The sequence below is a fragment of the Nerophis lumbriciformis genome, linkage group LG29, assembly GCF_033978685.3.
Source record: "Nerophis lumbriciformis linkage group LG29, RoL_Nlum_v2.1, whole genome shotgun sequence".
NCBI lineage: Eukaryota > Metazoa > Chordata > Actinopteri > Syngnathiformes > Syngnathidae > Nerophis > Nerophis lumbriciformis.
In genome coordinates, this window is record NC_084576.2 from 3,379,265 (window position 1) to 3,392,330 (window position 13,066).

The window sequence follows — 13,066 nt, forward strand, 5'->3', positions numbered from 1 at the left end:
TTCTAATTTACTGGCTTTTACCTGTATATCTGTATCTGGACCCCGACTTAAACAAGTTAAAAAACTTATTTGGGTGTTACCATTTAGTGGTCAATTGTACGGAATATGTACTGTACTGTGCAATCTACTAATAAAAGTTTCAATCAATCAATCAATCAATCAACAACATAGCTGTAAAGCTGGCTTCACCTAAGGAAGGCACACGTGACATACCGTATTTTCCGCACTATAAGGCGCACCGGATTATTAGCCGCACCTTCAATGAATGGCATATTTCAAAACTTTGTCCACCTATAAGCCGCCCCGGACTATAAGCCGCGCCTACGCTGCGCTAAAGGGAATGTCAAAAAAACAGTCCGATAGGTCAGTCAAACTTTAATAATATATTAAAAACCAGCGTTCTAACAACTCTGTCCCAAAATGTACGCAAATGTGCAATCACAAACATAGTAAAATTCAAAATAGTGCAGAGCAATAGCAACATAATGTTGCTCGAACGTTAATGTCACAACACACAAAATAAACATAGCGCTCACCTTCTGAAGTTATTCTTCATTCGTAAATCCTTCGAATTCTTCGTCTTCGGTGTCCGAATTGAAAAGTTGGGCAAATGTGGGATCCAAAATGGCCGGTTCCGTCTCGTCGAAGTCATCGGAGTCAGTGTCACTGTTCAGCAGTTCTGTGAATCCTGCCTTCCGGAAAGCTCGGACCACAGTTGTGACCGAAATATCTGCCCAGGCATTTACGATCCACTGGCAGATGTTGGCGTATGTCGTCCGGCGCTGTCTGCCTGTCTTAGTGAAGGTGTGTTCGCCTTCGGTCATCCATTGTTCCCACGCCGTTCGCAGTCGTGATTTGAATGCCCTGTTGACACCAATATCCAGCGGTTGGAGTTCTTTGGTTAATCCACCCGGAATGACGGCGAGTGTTGTATTTGTGTGCTTCACTTGTTTTTTGACACCATCTGTGATGTGGGCGCGCATAGAGTCGTATATCAACATGGACGGAGCTGTGTGAAAAAAGCCACCCGGCCTCTTCACGTAAACTTCCCTTAACCACTCGCTCATCTTTTCTTCATCCATCCATCCCTTCGAGTTAGCTTTTATGATGACGCCGGCTGGAAAGGTCTCTTTTGGCAAGGTCTTCCTTTTGAATATCACCATGGGTGGAAGTTTCAGGCCATTAGCATGGCAAGCTAGAACCACAGTGAAGGACGACTTCTCATTCCCTGTGGTGCGAATATTCACCGTACGTGCTCCCGTTGTATCCACAGTGCGGTTCACAGGAATATCAGTTGCTGTGAAATAGTAATCCGTGTGAGGATGGAGAGATTGCGTCTTTTCATGAACCGGATCCTTGTCGCTTAGTAGGAGCCATTTTGTGGTCTTTCCAGATGTAAACAGGAAATGAAACGTACGGTAATATCCGCGCGCTTTTTCTTCTTCTACGCGGGCGGGTGGTTGCTTACAGTAGAAGAAGAAGCGCTTCCTGTTCTATGGGGGCGGGTGCTTACCTTGGCGGTTGCTTGCGTAGAAGAAGAAGCGCTTCCTGTTCTACCGGGAAAAAAGATGGCGGCTGTTTACCATAGTTACGAGACCGAAACTTTATGAAAATGAATCTTAATATTAATCCATATATAAAGCGCACCGGGTTAAAAGCCGCACTGTCAGCTTTTGAGTAAATTTGTGGTTTTTAGGTGCGGCTAATGGTGCGGAAAATACGGTACACAAAGCCTAACCAGGCAGATTTGAATTGTTGTTTTGGGCAGTAGACGGGATCTTTGATCCAAGACACAACTTACATTTAACTAAAATGTTCTTTTCTTTGTGCTCGACAAAAGAAAAGAAGTGAGAATATCTCATACTTGCCAACCCTCCCGAATTTCACTGCCTCTCCCCGGGACAACCATTCTCCAAATTTCTGCCGATTTCCAGCCGGACTTAAGGCACGCCCCCTCCCGGTCTGTGCGGATCTGAGTGGGGACAGCCTGTCGTCACGTCCGCTTGGCCAACCAAAAAGTAACCACAAAACACTATACCGTATAGGCGTATAGTGTTCTGTGGTTACTTTTTTGTTGGCCAACGGTTGTATTGCGCTCGAGTCATGAATTTGATGACTTTAGACTCGACTTGACAAAATGTAAAAAGACTTGCAACTCGACTTAGACTTTAACATCAATGACTTGTGACTTCACTTGGACTTGAGCCTTTTGAATTGACATGACTTGACATGACTTGCTACTTTCCCCAAAACCCAAAGATGAAAAAGTTATTCGGGAGCGCCCCGTATTTTTCATTGTGTACTTGTCTATCAGCGTTGCGTGTGTCAGCTGGTGTGCTCTCAGTACAACGGCCAATCAAATTAGATCTACTTTGTTTTCATCACACAGCATTCATCCAATCAAATTGCAGGACAACCAACGAAGAAGACATGTCCAAACCACACGCCAGTGAACAAAAAATGATACCTAAAATAATTTTGTTTGGGTATAAAAATTACAAGGTGGTCAACACAAAACGGTTTGCAGTATGCAACACATGCGGTTCGAAAATTACTGATGGAGAGGCAACAACTTCCAACTTCGTCCGGCATTTGAAGTTGCACAAAGAAGGGTAAGTTTTGAATGAAAGATAACGTTTATTGGCTAAGTAACGTGACTTTTATTTGCTGTGTAGTTAAATCAGTGAGGCTGTAAACTCACTGCTAACGTTATAACGTTATTGCAAACACGGGAATCTGTTGCAGTTCACTACCTTATTCATACTTTTTGTTCAGTGATTTTCTTTAAGCAGGGTTACGTTAGTCAATATATCACACGTAACGTTAGACGGCGGTCAGCAGCACCGCGTATTTTAGCCACCTAAAAAAAGACAAAAATAGTAAAATAAAGGTCAGTTAAAATGTATACTATATTATGAATATGTGTACCGTTTTAGCTAGCTTTCTGACATACTGTTGGTTGTTTACCTCAGTGGTCCCCAACCACCGGGCCGCGGCCCGGTACTGGTCCGTGGATCGATTGGTATCGGGCCGCACAAGAATTTTTTTTTTTTTTTTTTTTTTTATTAAATCAACATAAAAAACACAAGATACACTTACAAGTAGTGCACCAACCCAAAACAACTCTCTCCCCCCTTTTGTTCTGGGCATTGAACATGAAGACTCTTCCTTCACTGTTCCGAGTGGCCATGAGAGTCTTGGCAGTGCCTGCCTCCAGTGCTCCAGTGGAGCGAGTTTTCAGCCATGGTGGCATCATACTACGCCCCCATCGTGCACAAATGACTGACAGACTCTTGGCTAATTTGGTCTTTTGCAAATGCAATGCAGCATAGGGCCCTGACATATAAAAAGTACAACTTTTTTGTTATGTTCACGTATATGTCATGTTTTTTCAATGTTAACACTTTTGTACAAATAAGTACATTTGCACTTTATTTTTCAATGTGTTTGTTCTGTAAAGGAATGAGTTAATGTTTAAAATGACTGGTTAATAGTGCTATTATAAAGTGCAATGTCAGCACAATTTTCTTTCCTGCAATTTAAAATGCACTTGTTTTAATAAATAAATACAGCGTTTGAAAAGCATACACAATCCGTGTTAATATATTAGTCTGTGGTTAAAAGGACTTGAAAGGACTCGAAACTCAAAATGCAGGACTTAGGACTTGACTTGAGACTTTCCAGTCTTGACTTTGGACTTGACTCGGGGCTTGCCTGTCTTGACTCGGGACTTGAGGGCAAAGACTTGAGACTTACTTGTGACTTGCAAAACAATGACTTGGTCCCACCTCTGGTTATTGGCGTTATTATTGAGAGAAATATTGCATATTTTGTGTTTTTGCCTTATAAAAACAATGTTGTCTTCGTCAAAAAGGGGCTAAAACAAACAAATAAAAGAATAATGAAAACCTATAATCAATGTATGGATCTTAAGTTGATCTTGAGATTTAAGGAATGAAAGTTATTTGAAAAAATATATCAATTATATTGAACAGTTTTATGAGTGGGACCCTTTTGGGTCCCTGAGAATTTTAGTGGCATTTTTTTTTACTGTCATTGTGTGTGTGTGTGTGTGTGTGTGTGTGTGTGTGTGTGTGTGTGTGTGTGTGTGTGTGTGTGTGTGTGTGTGTGTGTGTGTGTCAGTGTTGCAGCACAAGTTGAACATTACTGATCAGAAGATGAACGTATTGAAGACGACAACAGAAGGTCAGTGTGTGTCTGTGTCTGTGTGTGTGTGTGTGTGTGTGTGTGTGTGTGTCTGTGTCTGTGTGTGTGTGTGTGTGTGTGTGTGTGTGTGTGTGTGTGTGTGTGTGTGTGTGTGTGCGTGTTGCTGACGTGCTGTTTTTCCTGCCACAGAGCTGATGTTGCGCGTGCGTGTTTTGGAGCAACACAGCCAGCGGTCAGATGACAAAGGTGCGTGTTGAAAGGTGTGCGGTGGGCGTTGTGTTGACGTCAACGATGTCGTCACCAGGCGAGACAAAGGTGGCCTTCGCCGCCGCACTCACCGACTCGGGGTCAGTGGGACCCTTTGACCAGGAAACTACGTTGATCTTCTCCAAGGTTTTCACCAATGTGGGCCAAGCTTACGACGTGACCTCAGGTGACCATTGGACGTATGTGTGTGTATGTACATGTACATGTGTGTGTGTGTGTGTGCGTGTGTGTGTGTGTGTGTGTGTGGGTGTACGTGTGTTTGCGCAACAACGTCACCATCACCTTCACCGTGCGCAGGTGTGTTCACGGCTCCCATCGGTGGCGTTTACGCGTTCAGCTTCACGGCGGCCGACTTCCTGAAAGGCTACATGGGCGTCGCCTTGTACCGCAACCAGCAGCCAATCGTCTTCAGCCTTGACCTCAACGACCACGGAGGCTACGCGTCCGTCGCCAATGGAGTGCTGCTGGGGCTGGAGGCGGGCGACCGCGTGCGCCTGAGTCTGCCCGCCAGCTACCGTCTCTACGACGATGCCCGAAACTTCAGCGTCTTCAGTGGCTTCCTGCTCTTTGCGCTTTGACTCATCGACTGCAAATAGACAATCTTTGTAAACAGGAAGTTGTTTCAAAACGTGTCACATTGTTTCCATGGTTACACTAAAGTTTGTTCAAACGGCAGTCTGTGGTTTTTCCTCTTTCTTCACACAGAAAGCCACATTTAAAAGGAGCGGGTCTAAGTGTCCTCGAGGGGGAGGTACTCCCTTTTGACCGCAGCAGAAGTGTGTACTCCTCCAGCAGCCTTGCCTCCAAAAGCCCCCCGCCGAATCCCAGTGTCAAGCTCTGCCCCCATGGCCTGGAGGGCTTCTGATAGGTGCTGGATCATATGACTCTGAAGGTTTCAAACCTGCATCGTCCCTTGGCTCTGCGTCGCTGCAAGTCTGAGGCCCCTACCCTGGCATGGTGGGGGTCGGGGATGGGTGGAGCTCCAGAAGGGGTGGTCTTGATGGAAAGGGGTGGGGCAGGATGGTTACCATGCCAACTTGGGGAGGAATAAGAACAGTTAGGGCAGTGCTAGCTTGAGGGGGCGTGGCTTGAGGGGTAACCACACAGGAGAACCCGGCCCCCGTTTCCCCCACCGGGAGGTCCAGGGAGGCTCGGTCGAGGGCGACTCCCAACGAGACGGAGCAGGACAGCTTAGCCACGGAGCTAGTCATGCGGCTTATGTAGGAGCGCGAAACCCCTGACCCAGATGGGTAGAAGAACTTCCTGAGCGTCGTCATGGCAAGGGAGAAAGTGTGGGCCTTGGCACGGCAGCGGTGAGGTGGCGGCAGGGGCCAGATGGGAGGCTGGTGAGACGGACCGGAGGTGAAAGGTGAAAGGCAGTCGCTGCAAGTCTGAGGCCCCTACCCTGGCATGGTAGGGGTCGGGGATGGGTGGAGCTCCAGAAGGGGTGGTCTTGATGGAAAGGGGTGGGGCAGGATGGTTACCATGCCAACTTGGGGAGGAAAAAGAACAGTTAGGGCAGTGCTAGCTTGAGGGGGCGTGGCTTGAGGGGTAACCACACAGGAGAACCCGGCCCCCGTTTCCCCCACCGGGAGGTCCAGGGAGGCTCGGTCGAGGGCGACTCCCAACGAGACGGAGCAGGACAGCTTAGCCACGGAGCTAGTCATGCGGCTTATGTAGGAGCGCGAAACCCCTGACCCAGATGGGTAGAAGAACTTCCTGAGCGTCGTCATGGCAAGGGAGAAAGTGTGGGCCTTGGCACGGCAGTGGTGAGGTGGCGGCAGGGGCCAGATGGGAGGCTGGTGAGACGGACCGGAGGTGAAAGGTGAAAGGCAGTCTGAAAGAGATCCAGCAGTAAAACATGAGTTGTCACTTCCGGCCTGTGCATGTGTTCTGATGGTACCTGGCTAAACCAAATGGGACTGGTTCACTAAGGAAGTGTCAGGCTGGAAGACCAAACACACTTACTTTCTGCACACCCTTCTTGCTGTGAGAGGGTTGGAGGTTTTGCACCTCATCTTCCAGAGAACGACTTTCATTTTGGCTCTGGTCCTGGTTTTGGTCCATCAAAAGATGAACCTCAGAGACCAGAGGACAGGACTTCTTCTCCCTGGCTTCCGACCCAGTATGAGACCAAGGTACGGCCTGACTGAGGAGCAGAACCGGACGAGAGCACAAATGAAAAGAGAACCATAGTGTAAGTTGTAAAAGTTTGGCTCGTATCTTGCAGCAGAGTTCTGGGAAAGCAACCTGGACAAGATGCTGAGGCTCTCGTTGGAGATGTGAGCGCTTCTGCTCGGTCCATCTGCCAAAAAATAGAAACATGTGGCACGTGCACCTTTGGACTTGGGGCAGAGTTACCTGTCACCTGCAACGTGATGAAGTGTTTCTTCTTCAGGAAGGCCTCGTGGTCCAGCCTCCACCTCCTTCTCCAGCGAGTTGCCGTCCTCACTGAAGTGTTCCGTTTCTGACAAGATACAGGTCTGACTTTTTGACTTATCTGCACTGGGTCAAGGTCCTGATCTGAGGCCTCACCTTCTGCTGTTGGTTCTGGACTTGAGTTTCTGGAATTTAATCTGGACTCGGTTTGACCCTCTGCCAGGCCGCAGCTCCACTACATGTCCCTTTCACCTTAAAGTATTTGCCGAAAACAGACCGAGTCAAGCGTGTGACGGCCTGGGTTAGGGTAAGGGTTAACCTAACCCGTTGACCTAACCCTCTGTGCATGATTTACTAGTATACTCTTAGGAGTATTACAAGAACTATAGAGTTTGCTTGTTGAAGCCTACTTTAAAGAGCTGAAATGTATCCCCAAACAGTGGTTGCTAAAAAGTATTTAATAGTAATAGTTTTAATATTGACACATCTCGTCTGTGCATATGCTCCTTAGGAGTATTACATATATGTTAATAAAGTACCTGTGAAACTGGGTACTTGTTGAAGTATCCTTTAAAAGGCTTAACCCCAAACAACTTCTTAGTGGTTGAGAAAAAGTGACTCAAAGTAATGTTTTGATATTGACATATATCATCTGTGCATAATTTACTACATTGCCCTGTGGAGTATTACATAATTCATAGTAAAGTACCATTTACACGTAAAAGTACACACTCTATATTAAAGTTGAAATGACAATAGGGTTAGGGTCGGGTAATCCTGACCCTAACCCTACTTTATTAGGTTTAGGGTTATGAAATGTGTCAATATCAAACCGTGACTTTGTATCACTTGTTGGTAGGGTTGATGTGACCTTTATAGAGGGTACTTCAACATGTAAACGGTACTTTATCATAATATATGCAATACTCCTCAATAGGCTTGTTAACCATAAACCGATGCGACCGCATAGTCAGTTGGAGAAGTGGCCGGTTCGGCTACATCGGATGCAGCCCTGTCAATCGATAAGGTTTAGCTGTAAATATTTGGGTTAACCAAGCATAAACGCATAAACCGGTTAACTAGAAATCAGTTTTTGTCTTTAAAACAACTCGAGAGCCAGGGTTGTCCGTGAAAAGAGTGATGTTACGTTACTTCCGTAACTGGAGACGAGAATAGATGTACAGTGGGGCAAACAAGTATTTAGTCAGCCACCAATTGTGCACGTTCTCCCACTTAAAATGATGACAGAGTTCTGTAATTTTCATCATAGGTACACTTCAACTGTGAGAGACAGAATGTGAAAAAAAATCCAGGAATTCACATTATAGGATTTTTAAAGAATTTATTTGTAAATTATGGTGGAAAATAAGTATTTGGTCAATAACAAAAATTCTACTTAATATTTAATATAACCTTGGTTGGCAATAACAGAGGTCAAACGATTACTATAGGTCTTTACCAGGTTTGCACACACAGTAGCTGGTATTTTGGCCCATTCCTCCATGCAGATCTTCTCGAGAGCAGTGATGTTTTGGGGCTGTCGCCGAGCAACACGGACTTTCAACTCCCTCCACAGATTTTCTATGGGGTTGAGGTCTGGAGACTGGCTAGGCCACTCCAGGACTTTCAAATGCTTCTTACGGAGCCACTCCTTCGTTGCCCGGGCGGTGTGTTTGGGATCATTGTCATGCTGGAAGACCCAGCCACGTTTCATCTTCAAAGCTCTCACTGATGGAAGGAGGTTTTGGCTCAAAATCTCACGATACATGGCCCCATTCATTCTTTCCATAACACGGATCAGTTGGTCTGTCCCCTTAGCAGAAAAACAGCCCCAAAGCATGATGTTTCCACCCCCATGCTTCACGGTAGGTATGGTGATCTTGGGATGCAACTCAGTATTCTTCTTCCTCCAAACACGATGAGTTGAGTTTATACCAAAAAGTTCTATTTTGGTTTCATCTGACCACATGACATTCTCCCAATCATCCATGTGCTCTCTGGCAAACTTCAGACGGGCCTGGACATGCACTGGCTTAAGCAGGGGGACACGTCTGGCACTGCAGGATTTGATTCCCTGTCGGCGTAGTGTGTTACTGATGGTAACCTTTGTTACTTTGGTCCCAGCTCTCTGCAGGTCATTTACCAGGTCCCCCTGTGTGGTTCTGGGATTTTTGCTCACCGTTCTCATGATCATTTTGACCCCACGGGATGAGATCTTGCGTGGAGCCCCAGATCGAGGGAGATTATCAGTGGTCTTGTATGTCTTCCATTTTCTGATAATTGCTCCCACAGTTGATTTTTTCACACCAAGCTGCTTACCTATTGTAGATTCACTCTTCACAGTCTGGTGCACGTCTACAATTATTTTCCTGGTGTCCTTCGACAGCTCTTTGGTCTTGGCCATAGTGGAGTTTGGAGTCTGACTGTTTGAGGCTGTGGACAGGTGTCTTTTATACAGATAACGAGTTCAAACAGGTGCCATTAATACAGGTAACAAGTGGAGGACAGAAGAGCTTCTTAAAGAAGAAGTTACAGGTCTGTGAGAGCCAGAGATCTTCCTTGTTTGAAGTGACCAAATACTTATTTTCCACCATAATTTACAAATAAATTCTTTAAAATTACTACAATGTGAATTCCTGGATTTTTTGTTCACATTCTGTCTCTCACAGTTGAAATGTACCTATGATGAAAATTACAGACCTCTGTCATCATTTTAAATGGGAAAACTTGCACAATCGGTGGCTGACTAAATACTTTTTTGCCCCACTGTAGATGCATGGATTGGGTGTCGCGCCAGACTAGCAATCAGTAGATAGTTAATCTTTAAAACAACCATGGAGCAGAATTACTGCCAAAACTACACAAACTCAAAGAAAAATGTAGTAGAAAAACAACTTTCTTAAAGTGAAAGAAGCACGAAGTAACTTTTCAAGCTTGATAAAATATGTTCATAAGTTTTGGACTTACAACTAGGTGGATGACACCTATGTCATGGCCTGAGGGGTCTGTATCGCTTTCACTAGCACTTTGCAGAGGTGTGGACTCGAGTCACATGACTTGGACTCGAGTCAGACTCGAGTCATGAATTTGATGACTTTAGACTCGACTTGACAAAATGTAAAAAGACTTGCAACTCGACTTAGACTTTAACATCAATGACTTGTGACTTCACTTGGACTTGAGCCTTTTGAATTGACATGACTTGACATGACTTGCTACTTTCCCCAAAACCCAAAGATGAAAAAGTTATTCGGGAGCGCTCCGTATTTTTCGTTGTGTACTTGTCTATCAGCGTTGCGTGTGTCAGCTGGTGTGGTCTCAGTACAACAGCCAATCAAATTAGATCTACTTTGTTTTCATCACACAGCATTCATCCAATCAAATTGCAGGACAACCAACGAAGAAGACATGTCCAAACCACACGCCAGTGAACAAAAAATGATACCTAAAATAATTTCGTTTGGGTATAAAAATTACGAGGTGGTCAACACAAAACGGTTTGCAGTATGCAACACATGCGGTTCGAAAATGACTGATGGAGAGGCAACAACTTCCAACTTTGTCCGGCATTTGAAGTTGCACAAAGAACGGTAAGTTTTGAATGTAAGATAACGTTTATTGGCTAAGTAACGTGACTTTTATTTGCTGTGTAGTTAAATCAGTGAGGCTGTAAACTCACTGCTAACGTTATAACGTTATTGCAAACACGGGAATCTGTTGCAGTTCACTACCTTATTCATACTTTTTGTTCAGTGATTTTTTTTAAGCAGGGTTACATTAGTCAATATATCACACGTAACGTTAGACGGCGGTCAGCAGCACCGCGTATTTTAGCCACCTAAAAAAAGACAAAAATAGTAAAATAAAGGTCAGTTAAAATGTATACTATATTATGAATAAGTGTACCGTTTTAGCTAGCTTTCTGACATACTGTTGGTTGTTTACCTCAGTGGTCCCCAACCACCGGGCCGCGGCCCGCTACTGGTCCGTGGATCGATTGGTATCGGGCCGCACAAGAAATATATATATATATATATATATATATATATATATATATATATATTTTTCTTTTTTTAATTAAATCAACATAAAAAACACAAGATACACTTACAAGTAGTGCACCAACCCAAAACAACTCTCTCCCCCCTTTTGTTCTGGGCATTGAACATGAAGACTCTTCCTTCACTGTTCCGAGTGGCCATGAGAGTCTTGGCAGTGCCTGCCTCCAGTGCTCCAGTGGAGCGAGTTTTCAGCCATGGTGGCATCATACTACGCCCCCATCGTGCACAAATGACTGACAGACTCTTGGCTAATTTGGTCTTTTGCAAATGCAATGCAGCATAGGGCCCTGACATATAAAAAGTACAACTTTTTTGTTATGTTCGCGTATATGTCATGTTTTTTCAATGTTAACACTTTTGTACAAATAAGTACATTTGCACTTTATTTTTCAATGTGTTTGTTCTGTAAAGGAATGAGTTAATGTTTAAAATGACTGGTTAATAGTGCTATTATGAAGTGCAATGTCAGCACAATTTTCTTTCCTGCAATTTAAAATGCACTTGTTTTAATAAATAAATACAGCGTTTGAAAAGCATACACAATCTGTGTTAATATATTAGTCTGTGGTTAAAAGGACTTGAAAGGACTCGAAACTCAAAATGCAGGACTTAGGACTTGACTTGAGACTTTCCAGTCTTGACTTTGGACTTGACTCGGGGCTTGCCTGTCTTGACTCGGGACTTGACTCGGACTTGAGGGCAAAGACTTGAGACTTACTTGTGACTTGCAAAACAATGACTTGGTCCCACCTCTGGCACTTTGTGACTTTGAGGAGGGGGGCAAGAACCTTGCCACACACAAAAAACACAAATGACTGACTGACTTGCTTTACAACATACGTCACTCCCCCTTTACCCATTCGTTAAAAAGACAGACGTCGATGCGAACGCCTACATGCCGCCAGAAAAGAAGAACACCAACGTGCAATTACTGCTATCATGGCCGACGCTCCAAAACAACCAAACAAACGAAAAGTTTTGTCTGAGGAGACAAAAAAGAAAATTGGAGGCTCCCGAGATAAAAGGACAGTGAAGGATCAACATTGGCCCGGCTTTCCCTCGCTGGCGTGAACTCAAAGACGAGGAATTTCAGACCAAAGCTGCCTTGAGTCTGTTCCTGCTAAACTAGTAAGTGACTTCCCATGCTCAAATCAAAATGCTAATGGTATCCTGCCTTCCTTAAGCACACTTGTACACGAAGGCAGTAAGTTCAACACCTTCCGCTCATCAAAACTCTGAACACCAGGTTGACTGATGGAGGCCAGGTTTATTGACAATTGCAAGGGTAAAACTGTAGGACACAAACGTTGTAAATATAAATGCATGAATTAAATGAACTTAATAATGTCATATCACAGACCACAGATTATCAAGTATTGCATTTGAATTAAATCTAAGTTTAACTTTATCACACACCACTGTATGTGTTGTTATGATTAATAATATCCGTGACATATGAGCTTTTTACTGTTTAAATTGTCTTAAGTAACAGTACAACAAACGTCCACTAGATGGCGGCAGATGACAACAAATGAAAGTTAGCCGACATGAACAGGTAATGCAATCAGCGATCGTCTAACATCATAAAACACACACATTTCACAGCTAAATATGACTCATTGTGTACTACAAACATTAAATATGGGTACATACCAACGATGCCACGAACAGCATAAGATGTGATAGTTTGCTGAGAAACACGAGGAATGAGGCGGAGTTGTGCGCACCTGTCTGAAATACTTCCTGAGTCTAAACACGTGACCTATCTGCGTGTTTCTTAAAGGTACAGCTCACTTAACAGAACCAACTGAAATGACTCGAAAATAAACACACACTAAATAAAGTCATCTTAATAACCGTGGCAGAACACTCCCCGCCTGGCATTATCAAATGTCATCACTTAAATGTCCCTACAGCTCTTATTGTTCCTAATCAGGAGCAAGAAGGAGGACTGTCTCTGAAATGGGACGCAGGAAGAGTTTAGTCCCATCTTTCCTGTAGACCTTGATCTCCACTTGCCGCACCTTACCGTCTTTGCTTGGAAAAACTTGAGTAATCAAGCCCAGAGGCCACTCGTTTCTTGCAAGCTGGTTGTCTTTGAGAAGGACAATACTCCCAAGCTGAAGGTCTGGGGTGGAGGCCATCCACTTTCTCCGTGGTTGAAGTGATGCAAGGTATTGTTTCTTCCATCT

At 44.4% G+C, this 13,066-nt stretch overlaps 1 protein-coding gene across 1 annotated transcript in view; it reads left to right on the top strand.

The window, feature by feature from the left end:
- LOC133571917 (uncharacterized) overlaps nucleotides 1-5,060 on the top strand; it is a 35,245-nt gene extending 30,185 nt beyond the window's left edge. Inside the window, exons 12-15 of the mRNA XM_061924447.1 lie at nucleotides 4,144-4,206; nucleotides 4,357-4,413; nucleotides 4,472-4,600; nucleotides 4,732-5,060. Coding sequence (XP_061780431.1) covers nucleotides 4,144-4,206; nucleotides 4,357-4,413; nucleotides 4,472-4,600; nucleotides 4,732-5,012 — 530 coding nt within the window. The 3' untranslated portion in view covers nucleotides 5,013-5,060. The remainder of the gene's footprint in view (nucleotides 1-4,143; nucleotides 4,207-4,356; nucleotides 4,414-4,471; nucleotides 4,601-4,731) is intronic.
- The last annotated feature ends 8,006 nt before the right edge of the window (nucleotides 5,061-13,066 follow it).